The sequence below is a fragment of the Tubulanus polymorphus genome, chromosome 2 (genome assembly GCF_964204645.1).
Source record: "Tubulanus polymorphus chromosome 2, tnTubPoly1.2, whole genome shotgun sequence".
Taxonomy (NCBI): Eukaryota; Metazoa; Nemertea; class Palaeonemertea; order Tubulaniformes; family Tubulanidae; genus Tubulanus; species Tubulanus polymorphus.
In genome coordinates, this window is record NC_134026.1 from 5,313,468 (window position 1) to 5,340,560 (window position 27,093).

A 27,093-nucleotide genomic window follows, 5' to 3' on the forward strand; every position below is an offset into this window, starting at 1 on the left:
AGTTAATTTATTTCAATTCTATATCTCTTTATTTGTCTCATGGTTCTAGATCAACGCAAACAAATAGATCAGAGGTTGGGAATAAACTTCGATTGAATTTAATGTAATTATACTGTCATGGCGACCAGAGATGTATCTTTTAACAAAATTTGACACTGAAATTATCTTTAAAAGCGTTCTCCGTTTCTGAATTGGATTGTCTTTTGTCTGCAACAATGCCAATCTATCGGAGATTACTCATAAATGAGTGATTGATATTTGAACTTTAAGTAAAGTGTCATTTTCAGTGTTGTTTTGGTACTAATTTTTTGCTTTCCGTTTCGGATTGGGTTCGAATCCCAATATTATCTGCTAGCTAAACGATGTCTGTGGTGCAAGTTGACAATAGGACAGCATCTGCAGCATTCCGAACTCAGCTGAGTACATTGTGCTTGAAAGAATTCCCTTGCGGTTTAGGTTCATGGGTCAGTACTCTTCTACGTTATTTGCTCAGCTATTATGTTACCGCTCTTGTATTGTATTCATTCGTTGTTGGATTCGAATTTGAAGAGTTTTTATTTGTTATGTTATTTTAATTTCAGATTGAAACAAACCAAACTGTATCACCAATCGACAATGTGGTGAAGTTAGAACCTATCAAAACAAGTCAAAGTCGTTTTGGCATAACTCTCAAAGGTGAATTAAATGAATTATGAATGAAGTGGATATTTTGCCAATTTGCCCTTAAATCTTGCTCGAACCCAAATTAAGAAAATTTATATTTTTGTATTGGCAAATAGGCTGTTAGCATTTACTAACTAGAATAATTTCAAATTGGCAAAATATCCATGTCCGATTAGGTGATGGCATTTTTCTTTTAAGATACCATAACATTTGAAAAACATGTTGCTTAGGCTTATGTATTTCCCATAGATTATGGTGCAAATTATGAGCGAGCGGAAACTCGCGAAGAATACGTGAATTCAAAGTATTCTCCGTGGCATTTGGATTATAGTTGGAGCAATGAAGCCTGTAATCTGCGAATGGTAGCTGCTAAATCTCCATGGCTCATCGACGATCGTTTCGTTTTCAACTACTTCAAAACTTTACGAATCATTGATAAAAATGTAAGTTCTATAATTAGATAGAAACCTGGGCCCGGTCTCATAGACTGAGTATCAAAGTTATCCCTAGGGGTAAATCCTCAATCTGGGTAACTACCACCTTAGTAACGATGAGAAACCATGGTTATAACTGACGAATTTCAATATATTCCCAGGGACTATTTTTCTTCCACATCTATGAAACCCGTCCCTGGTTTATACAAATCTAAAAGGTCAAAAACTAAATCAATTTATTGAAAATTCAAACAAAAGATGCAACGTTTTGGACTCTCTAGAGACCACCATCATGCTATTTCTAATCAATTCCTTTCCTTCTTCATTGTAGGTCACCCGTCTGGATAGCGGGTTACTGAAGTTGAAACTATTAGAAGAATTAACGTTGAGTGCTAACTTTTTGGAAACGGTTGATTCTAATAATTTGCCTAAGAACGTAAAAGTAAGTAATACCGGGTATGTATAATAATTGTGTGAAGAATGCATTCATTTCTAGATACTATAAATGACCTTTTATCACTCAGGTTTTAGAGTTATGCGCAAATGAAATCAGTGATCTCTCCGCTTTATGCCGGAAACCACCTCTTTTGGAGCATCTTGGACTTGGATACAATAAAATATATTCCATTGATGATTACATCTCTGGTGAAACATGGTAAAAACTTCATTGGTGGTGAATCGATTATTTGATAAACCAGTTGTTTCTATTCTTCCTGTTCAATATGATTATCCGTATTTACAGGCCGAACTTGCTGTCACTGGATCTAGGCAGAAATAATCTTTCTGACTTGTTAGATATCGTTCGTAAGCTTTCGACCCTTCCAAAATTACGCAATCTTATCCTTCAAGGGAATCCTCTTGCTGTGAGTATGATAATGAACATGTATATACATCTTATAAATATCTGATGCCTTTTTTTCTCTACATTTGAAGATTGTATTTTGTAGTTGATAGCTGGCTACCGAGGTTATACCATAGACAGTCTTCGGGAACTGACAATTTTGGATGATTTGAGAATATCTGCAGATGAAAAGCACCATTTCAAAGGCCTAGCAAAGCGAAGAGGTGAATTCATAAAACATTTTATATTTGTTGAAATCCATGCATTTCCCTTCCTGTTAAGTCAGATGTTTGTTTCTTGATAGAATTTATACTGGATGAAGCTAAAGTTCGTTTTGCTGTGACATGTTTGAAAGGGATACCGATGCCTGAAGAACTAAAGGTAACTAATGTTCTTTATTAAAAGATATGCATTCAATGCTAAGTTTTGAATCTTTCACGTTTTACGATCGGTTGTATTTTTCATATTAGAATCCCGATGAACAACCAGAATATCCAATTATACAAAGAAAGTACTATGTCCAGTTCATGTTCTTGGAAGACAGTTCGTCAAAGGCAGAAGTATTTGAGTTACTAGGAGAGACCAGCTCTGACTCAAATTCTTATACTCAGAGAACTGAATTAACTGAACCAGATAATGTAAGTTTTGTGAATTTTCTTACGATTACTGCTAACCATAATGTTTATGAATGGCTTCATGTAAGTTACGCTTGAATGTTTTTTAGGAGGTGGCTACTGAGGCACCCACAGAGGAGCCAAACGAAAATAAAACCAGCACTTGTCTATCACCTGATTTGAGAAGTGTCAGTTTTGCTCATAGCATGGAGAATATACACCACGTCACGAGTGGGTCAATTGCTCAGCCAATATCTAAAGGTACACCAAATAAATATTTTTGTTGATTCTTTCAAATTATTTGTACCAGCCTGTATCATGAAATTTTAGTCGTGTGTGTGTTTCAGTCGAGTCGATTTGTTTGGATGAAAATCCACAGCCGGATGATGTTGCCGCCACATTATCTCAGCAAGAGAGTTCAAATTCACCACCTGCTAACTGTTTCACTTACAATCTAGCACCGCTGGATAGTGAGAAAATCCTTTGGGCTGAAGAAACGGAGATGGACTGGTTTAAAAACGTAACCAGAGATAATCTGCTTGGATTGAGAGATTTCCTGTTGAAGGGAATTGATATTTCAGTCATGGAAGAAAAGGTTATTTTAAAAGAGCATATACATGTGTATATTTGTAAGGATTAGGATTTTTGAATATTTATACCCAGCTATATTTGTCTAAGGTCCTTGCGTACCCAGCTGAGCAGGCTGCAGGTGAAAATTCAAGTCGAACAGGATCAGCGAAAAGTAAATCCAAGGACAAGTCGGCAAAACCAGGGAAAGATGCCAAAGGAAAGGTATGTGATCGAAATAGTAGTGTTCGTATTTACAGTTATCTATTGTCGAATACATGAAATAATATTACCATTCCCCATTTCTCAAGAGTGCCAAGGATGACAAAAAAGATGATAAGAAGAAAGGAAAAAAGAAAGAGCCAGAGGTCGAATTGCAATATATGACTCCTGAATACACTACCCTTGCAAGTTTTCATATGTCCTTAGAAGAAATTCTGGAAGGGGAGTACGAGGTAGGCCTGAAATTGCTCAAGTGGCTTTAGTCCCTCAGCATTATTGATTTGTAGATTCATTACTCAATCTTTTTCCTAGCTTGAAGAAACATTAGTACATGGTGAAATCGACATAGAAAATAAAACCGAAGAAGTCAAAGCGGAAAAATCAGTAAAAGGCAAGGGTAAAAAATCTCCAACTAAAGGAGGAAAGAAAGAAGGTAGATTTAGAAATCCCATTGAAAAACTTATTTATCCCATTTCTCTGCGTTAACCTGGTTTGTTTGCTTTCAGAGTCTAAAACACAAGCTGCTAAAAACAGCAAGGACGATAAGAAAAAGAAAAACGAAAAACAGGTTGCTGATGATGATGAAGAAGAACCAACCCCTGAACCGTTGGAAATCATCGTCAAGTTGAAGCTGCATCACTGGACAACTGCGATGGATAGTGTACATGCAGAACAGGAGCGCGCTACCACTCGTTACACCACTGCTAAATCTTAAAAAACCAATCCGTCCCTTTTAATCTTTCCTTTCACTGTGTGGCTGTGATATTTTACAACTTTTTAATATTCACATTAAAGTTTATTTGAATAAAGATTTTTCCATGTTTATGTAATTATTTTAAAATAAGTGTTAAAGATTTTTGTGAGGTGATTAATTCTTTAAGGGGCTCGAACCGAAATCATTATGCAAGCTTACTTCGGTAGGTGAGCTATAGCGGATTCGGTAAAAACGCGGTTCTTAATCTCTTAATTCCAAGGTCGTCGAGCTGTCAAAATAAAAATGTTTGACGTGTGTGGAATCTCGGCCGAAAAGTGATGAATTTTAAGTACAAAAGAGCTGGAAATGGAATCCAAAGTAAGATTTAAGCATCATGCTGACAAACACACACAAAGAATATTGTCAAGTTTACAGGAGCAACGCCGAAGTGAACAATTTTGCGATGTCATTTTTTGCATCGACGGAAAAAGATTCACCGCTCACAGGAACGTTGTTTCAGCCTCGAGCCCGTACTTTCTTGCTCTATTGACTGGAAATATGAAAGAGAAATATGAAACAGATATAATACTGCACGATGTAGACCCAGAAACATTCCAAATATTACTAGATTTTATCTACAGTGGTGAGTTAGACTTGACATCATGGATTTGTCTTTTTCGGCCATACCCACAGTGGCTCATAACAGAGTTGTGTAAAAAACGATAATTTGTTAATCCATATAATATATATTATAGACACTGGATTAACAGATTATCGCTTTTACCGTACCGGTACCTACAACTCAGATATGAGCCCTGTGGGTCATCCTTGTTTCACCAAGATGGCCAAATATAGTTTTGGCCTAATGATTACTTAACTACACATTCTAGCTGTATTTCTCAAATATTTGGATATCCTATAATTTCAAGGTGAAATTGAAGTGACTGATAAAACTTGCCAAGACTTATTAGCCGCTGCAGATATGTTCGGCTTAAGCGATGTTACAACTGCTTGCTGCGGATTCCTTGCCACACAACTTCATCCGTCCAATTGTATCGGTAAGATATCTCGTACGCTGCTAGATCTGATTTCTTACAATCATATTCAAAATTAACATCATTTTGAATACATATTTTTGCAGGAATTTTTCAGTTCGCTGAAAGTCATTCGTGTTTGAAATTGATGAAAATCAGCGAAGCCTATATTGAAAATCATTTCCTTCAAATTGTCCAAGAAGACGAATTCCTAGCCATGCCCAAAGACAACCTCATATATCTGCTGAAAAGTGAAAATCTGAAAATCGATCACGAACTTCAAGTCTTCCAAGCTGCTCTGAAATGGTTGCTTCATAATCCATCGGAACGTCGCAGGGCCGTGTTCGACGTAGTGGCGCCGATTAGATTTCCGATCGTTGCTTTCAAACCGCTCGAAAAAACCGTCGACGACGTCGCCGATTTCAGTTTGAAAATCGCGTTGAAAAAACTGCTGCAAGATTACCACACCGACCGCCGTCTGCCGTTCGAAGTTAAACTCAGCCGGTTGAAACTATGCCAACTGCAGCCGCGTAAAAATTCTCGAAAAAAGATCTATATCATCGGCGGATATAGTCGGCCGGTCGGAGGTCGATGGAGCGATCTTCGCACTTTGTCGAAAAACGAATGCTTCGATTCGTTTCAGCAAGAATGGATCGATCAAGCGCCATTGCGTTGCGCGCGTAGTGGTTTAGGCGTCGCTGTGCTGAACGGACTGATATACGCGATCGGCGGTGAAAACGATTCCCTCATCTATGACACCGTCGAATGCTTCGATCCATCCCAGAATAAATGGACCTTCATTCCGAACATGACGTATCCGAGATCGGCTCTGGCGGTGTGCGCGTTCGACGAGTTTATATTCGCGTTCGGCGGTTGGATCGGCTCTGAAATCGGCGATTGCATCGAAGTTTACGATCCCAACCTCAATTTGTGGAAACGCGTTGGCGCTATGAAAACTAAACGCGTGGCAATGTCCATCGTTGAACATCAAGGTACGGGCATTATAATTTCATATCGAATTCACTTATAAGTAAAATTCTTTTCATAGAGATCTCGTAACCAATTTGTCGTCTTTTCTTTTCATTAATAAAAGGTCTCCTTTACGTAATTGGTGGAGTAAGTGATTTGGGATTAGAAATGTCCTTAGTGGAGAGTTACAACCCCGTAATACAAGAATGGGTGACACTGGCCAGTATGCATACAAAACGGGCACATTTCGGAGCTGCGGTTTTAGACGATTATATCTATGTTGTCGGTGGCTCGAATGGTTATGGAGATGTACTCAACACGATGGAACGCTATTCGCCAATTCTGGTGAGAACATAATTTTATTCTATGTTTCACAAAGTGAAGGTTGATTTAAACAAGAATAATAACTTTTGATAATGACAAGTAAATGATAAGCTTGAATGATAGGCCTATGTTTATTGACGCCTTGAAAAACCACATACAGTCAACCCCTATATACTGCCCTCCCATTTACCGCCACCTCGCCAGGTTTACTCAATGTACATCTCAATACAAATACATGTCCATAATAAAACCACCAGGTATATCGCCATGCTCTCTCTACTGCCAAAATTGTTCTGCACCGATGTTGGCAGTATATCGGGGGTTGACTGTATACTGGTATTGCTTTGTCGACAAAGCACAGCTTGCAAACATATTTTCTGTGGGAACTGATGATTTGTGTCTGAATTATAGGATAAATGGCAGGAGATGCCTAATCTGAGTATAGGCAGAGCTGGTCCCTGTGTTACTACTATCAACGGTATGATTTATGTTATGGGTGGCCATAAAGCGGGTGATGAACTGCACGCACCGGAGACGCTTGATACCGTCGAATGCTTTGATCCTCAAACAAGTAGTTGGATCGAAGTTGGTTATATGCTGTCTAGTCACTGTGAGGCTGGAGTGGCTGTTCTATAAACATAGCAGGACTTTGTTTTGCTCAAGCGCTAGTAGAATCTGAATGTTTCTATAGACTGTTTAATTTGGTTATTGTGTTCATCTAGTCATTGTAAACGAAATTCTCTGAGTAGTCTGCATCCGATTAGGGGTAAAATTATTTTTGTGATCAAGGTTTGAATCTGAATCAAATGAGTTATTTATTGAATTATATAATTTGTCAATTTTTTTTTCAACAAGAAATTTATTTGCCACTACATACATTAGTCCATAATACTTACAAAATCAACTTGAAAACCGCATTAGGACGCATTGTATGCTAGTGTAGGTGAAAGTTAAGTTAATTAATGTACATAGATGGCGGACCAAATGCAAAGGTAAGAAAAAAAGAAGTAACTGTCAAGCATTTCACCAAGTGAACCCTTTCTTCCAAAAATATATAATTTATTTTCTTTAAAAAATGTATATGATTTATTTTGATTTTTTGGTTTACCTTTGTCAGCGATATGATGTTGGCATTGAGCCAATTCATGTAAAATCGCGGTACGTTTTTTTATGTGAGCATTTGTTTCATTGGTTCTCGGCTTAAAAGACGTATAATCGATGCGATTGAAGACATGGCGAACCTCCGTCGATGACATGGTCAACTGAGTTAAAATTCTACGAAAAACTGATTTTGGCGGGAAAATTATTAGCTCTCGCGTATAAAATTGCAATGACCTCGATTGGGGGGGCGTTGTCTCTACGAACAAATGGGATTGTTTTTTGGATATACGGGGAATTCCGGCGCTACTAAAATTATGGGAAAGCCATAGAATGGTGTACGTTTCATTGGACTAGGTGCCGTATACGTGCCGATTTCAAATGCTCATTGCTGGTGAGGATGTAATTATTTCACTCATCTGCCATAGGTATTGTTTCATTTTAATACCCGGTGATTGTTTTGATTGACATTGAGGTGTAAGCGAATATTCACTTACACGAGGCCTCCACATGCACGCGGAGTGCTACACCACACACACACACACACACACAAGCTCGTACAGTACACTACGGTGATGCTGTAACGCGTGAACGTTTGATATGAAAATAGGCTGAATAATCATAGCAGAAGATGAGCGCTGTGTTTTCTGTTCGATAGAATTTGTAATAAATTGTAATTTCTTGTGACCTGAAAATACTAAGCAGCAAACTAAAAGGTCTGTCGAGGTCTGAATATTGTAGTGGTAAATTCCAGGACTTAAAACGATCTAATAGCCGATTTCTTCTGTACCACCGATATTTTAGCTTCCGTGGCCAACATTGGAAGAGGTTTCCAAGACCCAATATTCAGCCACCCTCTGATATGTGATGAATACTAGGCCATCCCAAAATAATGGTCTGTTTGCCGTAACCCGACCAACCTGACTTCAGAGGTACCGAGTGAAAACTTTTTTCTAGGATTCATTGAAATAAATTTTATTTTTGATAAAAACAGCCGACCGACTATGAGCTACGTATGTTTGAATTCTAGTGTGCATGGTGTGAAAACATGCCTTGACATGTGGCCTAGTTTAAGTTTCCAGGAAACTGGCAGTGTTCCAATAAGCTGCCATTCATTCTAATAGTGACTAAAGTGACTGAATAGCTGGTAACGTGAAAGCGCGCACATATTCAATGTACCGTTTCATTTTTAAGACAGAGATGACGCTCTGGACGAAGTTATAATTTTAGAATAATTCTTGAAATCTACGCTATTAGACAAATTTCCTGTGCGCAACGTAGATGATTTTTTGCGATATTGTTTCCATGTAAAAAAGCCCAAAGGTGAAAAATTTGTTTTTTTTTTTGCCCAAAAATTTTGCAAAAAAAAAATTCTACCTACCTACCGACTCATCCTGAAAAGTTGAGTCGGTGTTGCAGCAAACAGACAATTATTTTGGGATGGCCTTATTTGAATATTTTTTCATATTATATTAAACATATTTTTTTGAAAATATAAAATAGTTTCCCTGCCGTGCCTACCTGTACCCTACAAACTTTTAGACGTGGACCGCAAACAAATGTATATCTTTGGTCTTATTTGACTACAAAATAATTCTTTAGGAAAGATAAAATACAATATAAACTGTGGATCTTTGAAGTCACGAATTAAAAAGATTTTTCAAGCAATGCCCTTACTCCAAACAACCTCTAGCTTTCAAGGTAAACCACACTTTGCCCATGGGCAATTTATTTGGTTTATCTGGCTATAAAAGCTTTTCACCAATGAACGACTAGGTCTATCTTATTTATACGAAGAAAGTACCGGGAGAATTATCTAGGTACTTAAGTTTTTCATTCAGATTTAACACCCGATAAGCTTCACTAACAATTAGGTGACTTAACTGGGTTGTAGTTCGTTTTAATTTTAAAATCTAGCTTTTCACCAGCGCGTTTCACCAAGCGACAACCTCCCAAAGAAAAAATTTGAAAATTAAATCGCCGGAGATGCGTTTTGGGGCCACACGGTCTCATTCACAGAAGCATGAGGATCGAGAGGTCGTGTGTTTATTGCGGGCAAAACGGGTCTCTGTCATCAACAACTTAAAATAGGACGTATAGCCTATTCATTGCTCCATATACAATACACTCATGTCATTCGAAATACGTCAACGATTCATCGGGCAGTCTAAGCTTACATATGTAGTACTATCTAAATTTAGTCGTCGGTTCCTCAAACAAGGCCGAACTAGAACAACGACTTGTAATTCAATTATATTAACAATAATAATAATTCAATTCAATATATATATATATATATATATATATATATATATATATATATATATATATATATATATATATATATATATATATATATATATATATATATATATATATATATATATATATATATATATATATATATATATATATATATATATATATATATATATATATATATATATATATATATATATATATATATATATATATATATATATATATATATATATATATATATATATATATATATATATATATATATATATATATATATATATATATATATATATATATATATATATATATATTACTGGGGTAAAAGATTTGTTTGTCAGGTCCTTGTGGATATTACAAATATAGAATTTCGTTCAAGAAAATTTAATTATTACGTAGTAAAACAACTACGCAATGAATTGATATTTAATTATTATTATCATCATACTATAATCCCAACTAACGAACTATCGGTTTCCTGGTCCCGTGAAGTTCGTTGTAACGAGGCTTGTATTGTATAGGCCTACACCACAGGTTTAAACACGCGCCGCTAGTGGTAGGCTAACTCAACAAAGGGAATTCCCTTCACACACAGTTCAGCGCGACGACCAGACCCTTGACAACTATCAACAGGCAGCGTGCGATGGCGAACTACGGCAGTGATCACGGTGGACGAGACGGGTAATTTTAGATAATTCATCTGTTTTATGATTTTACACGTAGGCCTACTATACAAATATATACAAATTCAACTGTGGGCTCATTCTGGGGCACCTTGCCACAGCATTTATCGTGAACTATCACGCGATCATGGGGTACCACATGGACATTGGGTTGGTACATGGAGCTTTAGTATTTATAATATAGTCTATAGTATGTTGAAATCTGTCACGTCAAACGATTACGTCCGCGTATGAAACTTTCACAGTCGCTTAAATACTAGGAAACATAGAAGGTCGAGTTCGTATGTGGTGAATTTTTGTTACTCGGTTGATTAAATATTGCCGAAATAAAAGAAATTGAAATTTAGAAGTAGCGCCAGCCTCGTGTAGAAGTAAATCTGTATTAGTCCGCGCTTAAAATAGTGCCACGCATTTATTTTTAAAATAGCACTTTACACGGGCCTATACTGATTTAAAGCTCTTTATTTCCGTAGTTAGATATCGGGACATTTATTTTGTAGTTTAATGCCAGAAATTTCGGTATTTTTTCTTAGTTTGTGTGTCAGAATGTTAACAAGTCACAAGGCGATTTCGAGTACACGTGCTAAACTGCCGTTGTGTTCACGTGCACTCTAAATCGAGTACACTCCATCCTCGCTTGCCAGGAGCCGGTGTCGCTCCCCGAACTGTCCGGGGATCGGCTTTATAGCTACTAAAAAAAAGTTCGAATCCTTAGAAGGGTGAAGACTGAACACACGCAGTATAGTTGTTTACTATTTAGTAAAACTCTGATCCTACGAACTATTTAAATCACGAGAAAATCATGTTGCCAACAACTTCACAAACGGCCGCGAAGTCCAATTTAATTAGGCCTTAGGTCCCACTCACACGGGCTCGCATTTGAAGTTTAGTAGTGGGGGTGAATTGCTTAGATCATCCAATATCCAAGGTACTATATATATATATATATTTCTTTTACCTTGGATATTGGATGATCTAAACAACAGTTCACCCCCAAACTTCTAATACGAGCCCCTGTGCTCCCATCTTCGTATTGAAACTGGACAACATCCAATACAAGTTTCTGGAATGGAAGGATCTGTCAATTTTTCTCAGATCAATCAGTTGATGATGGGCGGAGTCTCGAACCTGACGGCATCGTATACAGCTTCGACGAGTTTAAACTTAGTCCGGTTCACGGTGAAACCAGATGAATTTATATAAGTAAGAATTATGTGCAGCACTGTTTATTTATTAATCATGCAATACTGTCTCAACTCTCCCGATTAGGTTCATAGCACGCAACATAGGCTATAACACAAAAAAATCGCTACATACATGTGCATGTTATACTCTCCAAGTTTACAATGAGGATGACTGACAGCCTTCGTCTGAACGTGGCTTAAACTTTAATGCACGGCAGAAGTATCGATCAAGTATCGCATAACAAAGTCATAACAAAGTCAAAACGAATGCGCCAATTTTCTATTTTCACCACATTATTGGTTACTATGGAAGTAACCTAACCCATCAAATACATCCATTGATTATGCACAGAAGACCCGGTGATATTAGGTGATATTAGTCGAACTATTAGTAGGCCCTATTCCTATAGCGACGATTTAAGCGAGGTCAGCTGTACCATAAATGTTGCATTGTATGTTGACCTCAATTCTTTGTCTAATAGAGTGAAACTACTTGCAAACATGTTTGAAGCCTTACCAATGAACTCGTCTTCACCCTGAGTTTGAGTCTGTCTGTGTCGTCTTTCTGAATTGATTTTTGGCCTATAGACATTTATTGCTTTTAAAATTTTCAAATTTGTAGACAAGAGGTGAAGGCTTTTATAACGTATACAGAGCCAAAAATTTTTTGGGGTCCAAAATCAAAGATCTATGTAAGGGCCAGCCGAACAATTCGGATTGGATTTGCTGTGGTGCACTTTGCAAGATTGAACATGTTCACGGATTATATTTCATAGTTTTGTGAGCACGTTCAGTCACTAGTGACAAACCGTTTTATAATCCTAAGATAATTGCTCTAGATTAAAGCAATAGAGACATTGAGTACGTACACAGTGGTCAACCTCGTTACAACATGGACGTATAAACTATAGGCCCTAACAAGTTTATACGGCTATGGTTACAGCGAACTTCACGGTAATAGAAAATATGTTCTTTAAAATATGTTCTTTTGGCCGTTTTATCCAGTATGAAATTGATTATTTTAAATCTCTTAACGTACTTGGGGCGAAATTCTATATTTGTTATGCGATTAATTGTTGCTTTTGAGTTCTTTTCGGGCTCTATCGTACTGGGTGTAAATACATCCATAGTTCTGGGCAAAACCTCGCTGCAGAGAGACGTTTGTTACATAGAGGGATGGCCTTACGTTTGAACTTTCAGCATCACATCTACTTTGTCACTCCGAGTCATTGACCCCATGCATAAATCAAGTCGATCGGTTTTATCAAAAATTCATAGATGAATTTCTGGTATAAATGAATATTGATATAGTGGTTATGATATACATTCAATTTTCGGTCTGATGGATTGACCGGAAGCATCCAACTTGAGGTTTTAGGCTTAAGGCCGATTTCACTGAATGTTTTCGCAGAGTTTTTGGAGCCGATTCCCAAGCATCATATTTCGGACAGTATTCTTACAGTTGTCTGGTGATCCGTCATAGAATTATACAGGACCCAGATCCACAGTTGTGAGTTAGAGTTAACTCTGAGTTAAAGTTAGTTCATTTTCAATGTTTTAACCCAGGGTCAAATCTTAACTCAGAACTGTGGAACTGGACCCAGATGTCTAAGTAATAATCGATTAATGCAAATTCAAAGGGTTGATCCAAGATTTCCAACGGTCGATAACTCTGCTGGTCTTCCCCCGGGATTTTGAAAAATTGCTCCCTTTTTCAATGCATCTGAGCATTGATCATTCCATATGTAACATATGACGAAAACTGAAAATTAATAATACGAAGGAAATTTTCCAAGCGTTGCAACAAAGCATATCCAATGATTTTTATATCGATCAATGATGGTGTCATGAATTTTCTTGTTTATTTTTTTCTTGTAGCGGTTATAACAATTACGGTGGTAGACAAAGAGGTGGATACGGTAGAAATGGAGATGACGAATATCCACAAGAAATCCCTACTGAACCGCCGTTTAAAGCTTACGTCGGAAATCTACCTTATAGCTTCGTTCAAGAAGATCTACTCAAAATCTTCAGTAATTTAGACGTAAGTCTAACCTAAAATTTACATTTGAAATGTCACATGATCGGTAATGATCATGATTTTCGAAATTATGTTTAGCATACGCAGGTCGAAAAAAAACCATCAGCATCGAAAAACGAATCGGAGTTAATAAGATTTTTACATACGTAATTTAAATAACCTGCATTCGAATTATATATCGCGTTTAAGGGGGACGATCGAATGACAACCGGATCAGATCGAAATCAGGATTAACCTGTTCCAGTTTAAGCAGGGTTTACCTGGATTACAGCAGACACTTTTTGGTGGTCAATTCACGCGTTGTATTAGATTTTAAAATTGAATGTTTAATATTTACTTGGTGTCTACCCCCAAAACCGCCCTCCCATATATACCGGCACCCCATCTTACCGCCAGGTTTTCTCATCTGTACATCAGACCAATATCGGGAGTTTTGACGGTATTATCACTATCTAACCTTTAATTGTCCTGTTTTTCAGGTTAAAGATGCTCGTATGATAAACGATAGAGATACTGGTAAATTCAAAGGATTTGCTTACGTCGAATTTGCCGATGCGGATAATTTAAGCAAGGCGCTTGAATTACACGGCTCAGTGAGTAAATTCTTTCTCAAATCATCGATAATTCAAAACAGTCGTTAACAAAACTATTCGCCGTATTTGATTCTGTATCACTTTTACGATTCCATACATTTTAGTCATGTGGTGAAAGAAGTATGCGGGTCAAAGTTGCGCATGAGCGGACTGACGGTGGAGGTCGTGGAGGTAATGTAGCGATTAAAACAATCAAGATTTCAAATGTCTAATCTACAAAGCAGATGAGCTATGATTGACCTTTATATTTAAATTTTCGGCTGAAAATTCAGATTCCAGCGGCCATTAAATCCGATCGGCCTATTTTATAAATGCTCATTGGTTTTATCTGCTATATTGAAATGACATTTTCAATTTTGGTATTACAGGCTACAGAGGTTATGATAGAGGCGACCGAAGTTTTGATAGAGGTGGATACCGAGGAGGTTACAGGCGCGGCGGCGGATATAACGATCGAGGCGGTTACGGGGGCGGTCGATTCTCGTCTGATCAATGATCAGTGAGAGTTGGCGTGATTCGGATATTCCTCATGAACCATCACCTGGTAATACTTGGTTAATTTTTGATAATAGTTTTATTGCATTGAAATATTTCTCCTTCATAACTGTAACACTTCCCAGTTAATAACTACCGGCATATTCAATTTGCTTTGTAACGTATTTTGTTTAAGGTATTTTGTAATATTTTTTTTTTCTTTAATTTCAGGTGAAATGGTTTTATGTAGATTATACCTATTTGAATGAATTGAGCGCATACTCAATCGCAGAATGTGACATTCTGAAAAAAATGAGATAGGTCTATCCCTCTCTTATTTTCTTAATTATTACCTTTGAAAAAGAATATCGTTAAAAAAAATTAAGCTTGATTATTTACAGTAACATAATGCAAAAGAATGTAATTAACTTCCAATTTTCAATCTTGTCTTAATCTGCAATCATGAAAATCTCAAATGTGCAGTAGCGTGTGTTGTGTTGTGTAACACAGGATCGCGCCACGCCAAGCACGCGGCTAAATCGCCTTAGCCTTTAATCTGTATTCGGTCTAGTGTGGTGAGGCTTTAAGAGTTTTATGTTTTTGCAATACAAGGCGATGATTATAAACGGGTTTAAACCAAATTCATGATCGGAGTGATCAGGTTTTACTTCTGATAAAAATAAATAAGGTTTTCTTTTTTAAAAAAAAGTGTTTATGATTTGTTCCATTTCGGTGTAGGTTCGCAGAGAAGTTAATTTGTTGATCAGGTCATCGTTTTGTGGTCGGCTTCAGTGTCTGTGGATCGCGATCATATATTACACAAACTTTTGGTATACAACCACCAACGACTAAATACGATGAACGATGAAGTACTCGGTCATTGAAGCCTGTGCGTTCATGTTCACATAGGGGATAAGTGTAACTGGCTGGTTGTTGTATTGGTGGGCTGGCTGGGGAACTAGCATTTACACCAGCGGTACAGGATTCCATCCATCAGGAACAACAAGGCAGTTAAACCTTATATGTGCAATCTTTATTGCATCCCGGAATGAGAATGATTATCATAGCTTTACATAGTCTTTATATACAGAATCATTAGTATAATGTGAGAACTAGGTGTCAGACAAGTTGTAGACATCAGGACTCAAAACAAACACCTAGTGACATGTTTGAGAGACATTAATTAATTATCGATGAGCACTGACTATAGCTAATTATTGTGAAAACATATTGAGTAATGTCACATGTTGATTACGACCTTAAAGCACATATTGACACTATAGTCATAAGTTATATTATATTATTATCATTATTAATATGTAGTAGAGCTATGAAATGTTGTGAACTGTTCGATATGACATTGTAGATCTATATGATTATGAAATATGCAAATTATATCAGGGTGACATAAAGCCGGGTTCAAAATTAACCCCCCAAGCCGTTCACTCGGTGCCTCTCGACCCTGCAGATTGGTCGTGGCCAGTTCTTCTGGGTTATCGAATGGGAAACAGGAGGATATATAACATCTGCAAGAAAAGTACCTGAATTAACTAGAGAAATCCCACAATGATTCAAGGCAAAAGATGAAAAAAAGAAGAGTATATATTTTGGGCAACGTTTCAGCTAAACACTATCAGCCATCATCAGGCGTACTGGAAATAATGTAACAGAATATTTATACAAGAATCAGACAATAAGATTAAAGGGATTAAACAACAAAAACCAGAGATCAAAGGAGGCAAAACGACGAGGAAGGGGGTCGGGTACTAATGCAAAGCCAATCAATATTGTGTGGGCCCGCCGACCCTAGTCAGTAACCTGACTGTGGTTTAGTTTCACGATCGGATATTTTCACAAACCGCGTTGGTATAAGCCCATCCGATTATAAAAAGCTTACCACCAACGATTAACCAACCGTACGCCGACCCCGGAGAGTGATTATAAGGCATCCATCTTACACGGAGAGTATCTTCTTGACTCGTACCACAGGCCGGACTTGACACAAAAGGATTTTGACCCCAGTATCCTAGGTACTATTAGTATCTAGGATAGTGGGGTCATAATCTCGAAATCCCGGCCACCTCGGTACACGACCGCCGCCCGCAGCCCCGGGGGGCGCGGCCACGCACGACCCGTTACCGGCCGTTGGTCTCCACTACACATTACTTTTAGCTGGCAAAGTGAAAAACCGGGATATCCTAATTATAGGCTTCAATGAGCCCCTGTTTTGGATTGCAGAACAATCCGATACGGAGAATTTGCCACCACCCGCCGGATTCTCGACCGGCGTGTGCCCCGGCGAGCTGCTTAGATTCTAACCTGTTCTTTGCGGTAGTTAGTGCGATTAGTTCACCTATTCCAATATGGCGAACTACGGCCGTGATTACGATGATCGTCCGTCTTATGGTTAGTCAGTGGTGTACCAGAACACCGTTTCAAGATGGCGGCTATGTAGAGGGCGCCATGGGACAATACAGTGAGAACAGGACATTACCACCGCATACAACACGGGCCGAAAGCATCCGTAGCAATACTGGTATCAGTGGTATCGGGGTATCAGTAGTATCACCGGTCTCGGAGAGGATCGGACAGTATCGCTGGTATCAGTGGTATCGTGGAACCACTAGTATCACCGGTCTCGGAGAGGATCGGACAGTATCACTGGTAACAGTGGTATCGGGGTAGCAGTAGTATCACCGGTCTCGGAGAGGATCGGACAGTATCACTGGTATCAGTGGTATCGGGGTAGCAGTAGTATCACCGGTCTCGGAGAGGATCGGACAGTATCACTGGTAACAGTGGTATCGGGGTAGCAGTAGTATCACCGGTCTCGGAGAGGATCGGGCAGTATCACTGGTAACAGTGGTATCGGGGTAGCAGTAGTATCACCGGTCTCGGAGAGGATCGGACAGTATCACTGGTAACAGTGGTATCGGGGTAGCAGTAGTATCACCGGTCTCCAGAAGGATCGGGCAGTATCACTGGTAACAGTGGTATCGGGGTAGCAGTAGTATCACCGGTCTCCAGAAGGATCGGGCAGTATCACTGGTATCAGTGGTATCGGGGTAGCAGTAGTATCACCGGTCTCCAGAAGGATCGGGCAGTATCACTGGTATCAGTGGTATCGGGGTAGCAGTAGTATCACCGGTCTCGGAGAGGATCGGGCAGTATCACTGGTAACAGTGGTATCGGGGTAGCAGTAGTATCACCGGTCTCCAGAAGGATCGGGCAGTATCACTGGTATCAGTGGTATCGGGGTAGCAGTAGTATCACCGGTCTCCGAGAGGATCGGACAGTATCACTGGTAACAGTGGTATCGGGGTATCAATAGTACCACCGGTCTCCAGAAGGATCGAGCAGTAACACTGGTAACAGTGGTATCGGGGTAGCAGTAGTATCACCGGTCTCCAGAAGGATCGGGCAGTATCACTGGTAACAGTGGTATCGGGGTAGCAGTAGTATCACCGGTCTCGGAGAGGATCGGGCAGTATCACTGGTAACAGTGGTATCGGGGTAGCAGTAGTATCACCGGTCTCCGAGAGGATCGGGCAGTATCACTGGTATCAGTGGTATCGGGGTAGCAGTAGTATCACCGGTCTCGGAGAGGATCGGACAGTATCACTGGTAACAGTGGTATCGGGGTAGCAGTAGTATCACCGGTCTCCAGAAGGATCGGGCAGTATCACTGGTAACAGTGGTATCGGGGTAGCAGTAGTATCACCGGTCTCCAGAAGGATCGGACAGTATCACTGGTATCAGTGGTATCGGGGTAGCAGTAGTATCACCGGTCTCCGAGAGGATCGGACAGTATCACTGGTAACAGTGGTATCGGGGTATCAATAGTACCACCGGTCTCCAGAAGGATCGAGCAGTAACACTGGTAACAGTGGTATCGGGGTAGCAGTAGTATCACCGGTCTCCAGAAGGATCGGGCAGTATCACTGGTATCAGTGCTATCGGGGTAGCAGTAGTATCACCGGTCTCCAGAAGGATCGGACAGTATCACTGGTAACAGTGGTATCGGGGTAGCAGTAGTATCACCGGTCTCCTGAAGGATCGGACAGTATCACTGGTATCAGTGGTATCGGGGTAGCAGTAGTATCACCGGTCTCGGAGAGGATCGGACAGTATCACTGGTAACAGTGGTATCGGGGTAGCAGTAGTATCATCGGTCTCCTGAAGGATCGGGCAGTATCACTGGTATCAGTGGTATCGGGGTAGCAGTAGTATCACCGGTCTCCAGAAGGATCGGACAGTATCACTGGTAACAGTGGTATCGGGGTAGCAGTAGTATCACCGGTCTCCTGAAGGATCGGGCAGTATCACTGGTATCAGCGGTATTGGGGTAGCAGTAGTATCACCGGTCTCCAGAAGGATCGGGCAGTATCACTGGTAACAGTGGTATCGGGGTAGCAGTAGTATCACCGGTCTCCTGAAGGATCGGACAGTATCACTGGTAACAGTGGTATCGGGGTAGCAGTAGTATCACCGGTCTCGGAGAGGATCGGGCAGTATCACTGGTGTCAGTGGTATCGGGGTAGCAGTAGTATCACCGGTCTCCTGAAGGATCGGACAGTATCACTGGTAACAGTGGTATCGGGGTAGCAGTAGTATCACTGGTCTCCAGAAGGATCGGACAGTATCACTGGTAACAGTGGTATCGGGGTAGCAGTAGTATCACCGGTCTCCAGAAGGATCGGGCAGTATCACTGGTATCAGTGGTATCGGGGTAGCAGTAGTATCACCGGTCTCGGAGAGGATCGGACAGTATCACTGGTAACAGTGGTATCGGGGTAGCAGTAGTATCACCGGTCTCCAGATGGATCGGGCAGTATCACTGGTATCAGTGGTATCGGGGTAGCAGTAGTATCACCGGTCTCCAGAAGGATCGGGCAGTATCACTGGTATCAGTGGTATCGGGGTAGCAGTAGTATCACCGGTCTCGGAGAGGATCGGGCAGTATCACTGGTAACAGTGGTATCGGGGTAGCAGTAGTATCACCGGTCTCCAGAAGGATCGGACAGTATCACTGGTAACAGTGGTATCGGGGTAGCAGTAGTATCACCGGTCTCCAGAAGGATCGGGCAGTATCACTGGTATCAGTGGTATCGGGGTAGCAGTAGTATCACCGGTCTCCGAGAGGATCGGGCAGTATCACTGGTAACAGTGGTATCGGGGTAGCAGTAGTATCACCGGTCTCCTGAAGGATCGGACAGTATCACTGGTAACAGTGGTATCGGGGTAGCAGTAGTATCACCGGTCTCGGAGAGGATCGGGCAGTATCACTGTTGTCAGTGGTATCGGGGTAGCAGTAGTATCACCGGTCTCCTGAAGGATCGGACAGTATCACTGGTAACAGTGGTATCGGGGTAGCAGTAGTATCACCGGTCTCCAGAAGGATCGGACAGTATCACTGGTAACAGTGGTATCGGGGTAGCAGTAGTATCACCGGTCTCCTGAAGGATCGGGCAGTATCACTGGTATCAGTGGTATCGGGGTAGCAGTAGTATCACCGGTCTCCGAGAGGATCGGACAGTATCACTGGTAACAGTGATATCGGGGTAGCAGTAGTATCACCGGTCTCCTGAAGGATCGGACAGTATCACTGGTATCAGTGGTATTGGGGTAGCAGTAGGATCACCGGTCTGGGAGAGGATCGGGCAGTATGCCATGAAGTTATAAGCAATAGTGAACTTTTAATTCTAGATATTTAAGATTCAAGCTAGTGTAGTATATTTGAAATGTGCGATGAACTGTGTTAATTTGTAGTAATGTTTTAATTCAAAGTTTGTATGATCATGATATCCTTAAGATGTTCCACAATAATAAATTAGATATATGTATCATAAATATGAATTAATTGACCTTAAGATTGTATCTACTTACACTACATTCAGAAGGAGGGCGATTTTTACCTACTTTGAGGAATTTGGATTTTAGGGGAATTTAACCCTGAGGATTTTTACCACTAGCCGCTTTATATACCATCGTCGAACTGTCTATTTTACAGATGCACAGCCACTATTTGACCATAAGTGGCAAGAAAATTATAAGTAGAGGGAACTGTCCCAGATTACCGCGAACAGCAGAATTAACAGAACGTTTCTTTACCCTGAGCAGATATTTGCGAAATTTGATGAAAAATTTAAATTGTGGGCAATGTACATCTCTTAACAAATACATAGTAAAATACCCACGATATATACCGTCATACTCTCTATACCGTCAAAATTTTCTTCACCGATGTGGATGGTATATCGGGGGTTGACTGTATTACAAAACAAAATAATTAATTCAAGTGATGAAAATATAATAGTAATAAAACTTGACGAGGACGTATCCAGGAAAATGCAAAATGTGATTTACTTCTTTAAAATGAAATATTACACGCTTCCGCAAATTGTTCGCAAATGTTCTACATCTGAATTATCGATCCTGTAATGGGCTCAAGTAAAATTAAACCACCTGCATATTTTAACGCTCCAAGATCTGGCTATGTGACTACCAAAACTATGTAAGCTATCGATGCAAGCGGTGAAAAACAAAGAAGAAATAAGCCCCGGCCCTTGTTTTAATCCAATGAAAAATTCCGGTTTCATGTAACCGGCATATTTCCATATGAAATAAAAATCAATTAAAATATTCTTCGTTTCAGTAATGATTTGAAAAGTAATGAGTAATGAATACGGTCGAAAGGGGGGTCATCCCTAGATTCCCCAGGTTCTATGTTCCCCGGGCCCTATATTCCCCGGGTTCCATGTTCCCCGGGTCCTATATTCCCCGGGTTCTATATTCTCCCAAAGGAAATAATACAACGAGGGTTCCATATATTCTCCAAATAATAAAAACGTTGACCGGTGTCCATACCTATGCTTTTTAATAATAGTCCATCAATCATATCATGTATTTGCTAGATACTATAAATTTGATACAGACAAGGTGCTTTTATTTTTTGCAAACGCCAGAACTTAACGAGAGAAATTCGAGATGACAATTAATCGATCGATCAGGTAATTTATTCAGTAGTTACGTCACACTGTAAAAAGGCTTTGAAACTTGCCCGGGAGATTTTTAATTGTGATTCATGTCGTTAATTTTCATTTAATAGAATAAAGATAAAGATAAAGATAAAGATACATGTAGTGCCGATTTTCAACATCAACTAATTGGCAGCCTGACGCGTTATCATGCTCTGAATTCCCGGCGCCGAAATTGAGTGTATGTGGCCATGGGAACAAAGGACCTTTTTATACATTTTCCATAATCTTCCAGGAATATCGGATCCGGGGAATATAGAACCCCTTTTATGTTTAATCTCCCTTGGGGGAACATAGGACCCGAGGAACATAGGTATGGACCCGTCGAAAGCACGACTTGCGTCCAGTCTTGGAATAATAATAAGTATAGCCGCGAGTACTCCAAGTCCAGTAGAACAGCATACAATCATGTGTACACTATGGTAAAAAACTTCTAGGTAGAAATCCCCAAATATTCAAAGTAGGTAAAAATCCCCACTTGGTGATTTTCAAGACCATTTCAAAGCAAAATGATACTCCAATTTTATTAATTTGCGATGAGACTGAAATATGTTTGGACTGTGCAATGAAATCTTTCGTTGTGATAAATTCTTAAGTAAACTCTTAGATTTCAATAAATTGTTAGAATTAATAAGAATAATACACTTTTATTTGTAATACCTTTAAATTCGAACCGGAATATCTTTGACCTGTGAACTCTTGTTAACTTGTGGTATATTTGAGCTGCGCGATGCAATGAATTATGAGCAATAACGAACTTTTAATTCTAGATATTTTAGTTTCAAACTAGTGTAATATATTTGACAAGTGCTAAGAACCCTTTCATTAAGCTGTGTGATAACTTTTGAGTACTAATTTAGTATTAATGAATTTTTGATTTGTAGTATGTTTGAATTCAAGTAGTATATGCAATAGTTTGTATACTCATGATATCCTTATGATGTTCCACAATAATAAATAGGATATGTGTATCATAAATATGAAATACCGGTAAATATGAATTAATTGACCTTAAGATTGTATCTACTAAAACTACATTCAGAAGGAGGGGGATTTTTACCTACTTTGAAGAATTGGGGATTTTTACCAAGGGGATTTTTACTGCACGGTAAAAGACACAGATTATCCGAGGTGATTGTGAAAAACACCAGGGAAAATTGGAAATTTTTGCAAAACTATTAAAGTTTTTCAACTAAAGAATATTACAGTATTTCATTGACTTTTGCTGTGAAATCAAATTTGGGGGGATTTTGGGTTTTTTTTACCTAGGAGGGATTTTTACCTGTTACCAAATTATACTCTTCATCCATATGTGTACAGTTGCGTCCGCCTTACTCAGTGCTGGTCAACTTAGTATGACACTTAAGTTGTTGAATTTTACAAATAGGTATTTTGATGGACCTTCTATTTACACGGGATACGCCCATAATACCTCCGCCCAAAATGCCTCCGTCCAAAATCCCACACCCAGAATCCCTCCACCCAGAATACCCTCATATGTGTCCAAAATACCTCCACCCAGAATTTAAAAAAAAATACTATAATTATATTATTTAGATGTTTAAAGTACCACCAATATTGACTATTATTCATGTATAGGATCATATATAATGTATTACGGTATATATAAACCTACTGAATAATAATTGAATAACAATTAATGACAATGTTCACTTGCAATTAGTTTTGGCTGGGAATATTAATTAGTTTATCTCATGTCTTTAATCTTATGCTAGATTTCTCTGGAAACTATTCAATATTTAGATTATAGAATATTAATTAGTCCTATAATCTAAGAAAACAATGTACTACATTTCGCTTTACACACTGAATTCAGTTCATTTCCATTTAAGTGCAACTATGATCACTGAAATTAACATTATACTTTGTTTTGCTCAATTAACTACTTTTAAACTATAGAACTTTGGTTTATTTGAGTATTGCCTGTAAATTAAAACTTGGGGGGGGGACAAAATATTCATTCTAAAAAATTATATTTCTAATAGGTTCAAATTTTTGTCCTTCGGGCATAAACCCATTAGATCTAGGGCCTGGAGGTATTTTGGACACATATGAGGGTATTCTGGGTGGAGGGATTCTGGGTGTGGGATATTTGGGTGGAGGTATTTTGGGCGGAGGTATTATGACCCGGATTCATTTACACAGCCGATAGTCAATTGGTGAAATATTTTCAATACCAATGCTACTAAAGCTGAGTTGTGGTCAATGGTAGTTCATTCAATGTTATAAAAACTGTGATGATCTGATACATTACTGCGTTGTATGCTTTTGATATTTTTGTGTTGTATGACTTCATTGGTGATTATATTTCTCAGGTATCATTTACATTTTACTTTACATTTTATTGTATCATATATTGTACATAATAGCAATGATTTATTCTCCATAGTCTTAATCTGCAATCTTGATATTGGTGCATATGTTTGTTTACAATATACTTAATTAGGCTGTTTAAAATTGAGAAACACTAATTAGTGAGTGATTTGTGACTTAACTAATTTTTTTTAAATAAAGAAGTTTCCAGTTTCTAGGCGCCATTTTGTGGCGGTCCCTCGAGGTCCCCATTGTTGCGATAATTTGCACTCATTTTTAAAACATAAGTTTAGATTGAATATCATATAGTTCTGCAGTCCCTTGCTCGACGAAATTAATTTATACACCATTTTTAAGGAAACGAAATGCAGATATTTGCTGGCGTTTCTTGGAATTTTTGAACGCAACAATTGAGAACACTGACGATGTGACCCCAAGGACCGCATATCTTAACCGCGCGTAAAAGAAATCGCAACATTCATTAATTTCAAAATATCTAAGTATCTCTTAAAGCTATATTTCCAATTTTTACAGAGTTTAAAGAGGGTTATTTGCAGTTTAAGCCTGCGTTGAATATTTTTTTGAATATCTTTCCTGACGACTGATCTGTACCCGCTTGAGTTTGAGATTACCCGATAAAGTTAGATAATTTGATACGCCTTCAACAAATCTTCCAGGGGCCAGTTGCATAGTTATGGCTTAGACTTAAGACCAGTCTAAGACCAACTTAGTTCTATAGCCAATCTAACAACTTGAGACCAGTCTTAAGATTTAAGACCACTTTTGGACTTAAGTCACAAACTGTGCAACTGGCCCCCGATCCTTAGCTGCTATGTACTATTCAAAATCAAAAAACTTAGTACGGAGAGTATTACCAGGCAGTGGATACGGCGCACCAAAAAATGAAACCAAATTTTGCAACTCTGGAAAATAAATACATGTACCACCGATAAAAATTCCACTGTAATACTAGTCAAACCTCGCTACAACGAGATCTTTTATAACGAAATATCGGTTTAATCAAACGTGTCCGGCGCAAAAAAGTCTACTGCTACCCCGATACCACTGTTACCAGTGATACTGCCTGATCCTCTCCCAGACCGGTGATACTACTGCTACCCCAATACCACTGATACCAGTGATACTGCCCGATCCTTCAGGAGACCGGTGATACTACTGCTACCCCGATACCACTGATACCAGTGATACTGTCCGATCCTCTCAGAGACCGATGATACTACTGCTACCCCGATACCACTGTTACCAGTGATACTGTCCGATCCTTCAGGAGACCGGTGATACTACTGCTACCCCGATACCACTGTTACCAGTGATACAGCCCGATCCTCTCAGAGACCGATGATACTACTGCTACCCCGATACCACTGTTACCAGTGATACTGTCCGATCCTCTCAGAGACCGATGATACTACTGCTACCCCGATACCACTGTTACCAGTGATACTGTCCGATCCTCTCCGAGACCGGTGATACTACTGCTACCCCGATACCACTGTTACCAGTGTTACTGCCCGATCCTTCTGGAGACCGGTGATACTACTGCTACCCCGATAGCACTGTTACCAGTGTTACTGCTCGATCCTTCTGGAGACCGGTGATACTACTGATACCCCGATACCACTGTTACCAGTGATACTGTCCGATCCTCTCGGAGACCGGTGATACTACTGCTACCCCGATACCACTGATACCAGTGATACTGCCCGATCCTCTCGGAGACCGGTGATACTACTGATACCCCGATACCACTGTTACCAATGATACTGCCCGATCCTCTCGGAGACCGGTGATACTACTGCTACCCCGATACCACTGTTACCAGTGATACTGTCCGATCCTCTCGGAGACCGGTGATACTACTGCTACCCCGATACCACTGATACCAGTGATACTGCCCGATCCTTCAGGAGACCGGTGATACTACTGCTACCCCGATACCACTGATACCAGTGATACTGTCCGATCCTCTCAGAGACCGATGATACTACTGCTACCCCGATACCACTGTTACCAGTGATACTGCCCGATCCTCTCCGAGACCGGTGATACTACTGCTACCCCGATACCACTGTTACCAGTGATACCGTCCGATCCTTCAGGAGACCGGTGATACTACTGCTACCCCGATACCACTGTTACCAGTGATACTGTCCGATCCTCTCAGAGACCGATGATACTACTGCTACCCCGATACCACTGTTACCAGTGATACTGTCCGATCCTCTCCGAGACCGGTGATACTACTGCTACCCCGATACCACTGATACCAGTGATACTGCCCGATCCTTCTGGAGACCAGTGATACTACTGCTACCCCGATACCACTGATACCAGTGATACTGCCCGATCCTTCTGGAGACCGGTGATACTACTGCTACCCCGATACCACTGTTACCAGTGATACTGTCCGATACTCTCCGAGACCGGTGATACTACTGCTACCCCGATACCACTGATACCAGTGATACTGCCCGATCCTTCAGGAGACCGGTGATACTACTGCTACCCCGATACCACTGTTACCAGTGTTACTGCCCGATCCTTCTGGAGACCGGTGATACTACTGCTACCCCGATAGCACTGTTACCAGTGTTACTGCTCGATCCTTCTGGAGACCGGTGATACTACTGATACCCCGATACCACTGTTACCAGTGATACTGTCCGATCCTCTCGGAGACCGGTGATACTACTGCTACCCCGATACCACTGATACCAGTGATACTGCCCGATCCTCTCGGAGACCGGTGATACTACTGCTACCCCGATACCACTGTTACCAGTGATACTGTCCGATCCTTCAGGAGACCGGTGATACTACTGCTACCCCGATACCACTGTTACCAGTGATACTGTCCGATCCTCTCAGAGACCGATGATACTACTGCTACCCCGATACCACTGTTACCAGTGATACTGTCCGATCCTCTCCGAGACCGGTGATACTACTGCTACCCCGATACCACTGATACCAGTGATACTGCCCGATCCTTCTGGAGACCAGTGAT

General features: G+C 39.9%; 3 protein-coding genes across 5 annotated transcripts; all 3 read left to right on the plus strand.

The window, feature by feature from the left end:
• Nucleotides 1–124: 124 nt before the first annotated feature.
• LOC141899209 (leucine-rich repeat-containing protein 43-like) lies at nt 125–4,152 on the plus strand. 2 transcript variants are annotated; one of them, XM_074785374.1, is made up of 15 exons: nt 125–464; nt 582–675; nt 913–1,106; nt 1,429–1,539; nt 1,622–1,752; nt 1,840–1,960; nt 2,045–2,162; nt 2,243–2,319; nt 2,409–2,576; nt 2,663–2,813; nt 2,900–3,147; nt 3,231–3,344; nt 3,431–3,574; nt 3,654–3,774; nt 3,848–4,152. In XM_074785374.1, exons 1-15 carry the CDS (start codon nt 363–365, stop codon nt 4,054–4,056), a joined length of 2,103 nt encoding a protein of 700 aa, XP_074641475.1. In that variant the 5' UTR covers nt 125–362; the 3' UTR covers nt 4,057–4,152. The 2 variants fall into 2 exon arrangements, with proteins under 2 accessions (XP_074641475.1, XP_074641476.1); XM_074785375.1 differs by having other exon boundaries at nt 3,011–3,147.
• Nucleotides 4,153–4,327: 175 nt separating this feature from the next.
• On the plus strand, nt 4,328–7,394 carry LOC141899799 (actin-binding protein IPP-like). 2 transcript variants are annotated; one of them, XM_074786329.1, is made up of 5 exons: nt 4,328–4,678; nt 4,965–5,093; nt 5,177–6,061; nt 6,163–6,383; nt 6,774–7,394. In XM_074786329.1, exons 1-5 carry the CDS (start codon nt 4,402–4,404, stop codon nt 6,996–6,998), a joined length of 1,737 nt encoding a protein of 578 aa, XP_074642430.1. In that variant the 5' UTR covers nt 4,328–4,401; the 3' UTR covers nt 6,999–7,394. The 2 variants fall into 2 exon arrangements, with proteins under 2 accessions (XP_074642430.1, XP_074642431.1); XM_074786330.1 differs by having other exon boundaries at nt 4,328–4,413.
• A 2,836-nt stretch (nt 7,395–10,230) lies between these two features.
• On the plus strand, nt 10,231–15,379 carry LOC141899206 (eukaryotic translation initiation factor 4H-like). The gene is made up of 6 exons (XM_074785372.1): nt 10,231–10,400; nt 13,465–13,630; nt 14,107–14,220; nt 14,325–14,391; nt 14,589–14,764; nt 14,926–15,379. The coding sequence occupies exons 1-5, from the start codon at nt 10,363–10,365 to the stop codon at nt 14,714–14,716; spliced, it is 513 nt and encodes a 170-aa protein (XP_074641473.1). The 5' UTR covers nt 10,231–10,362; the 3' UTR covers nt 14,717–14,764; nt 14,926–15,379.
• Nucleotides 15,380–27,093: the final 11,714 nt, after the last annotated feature.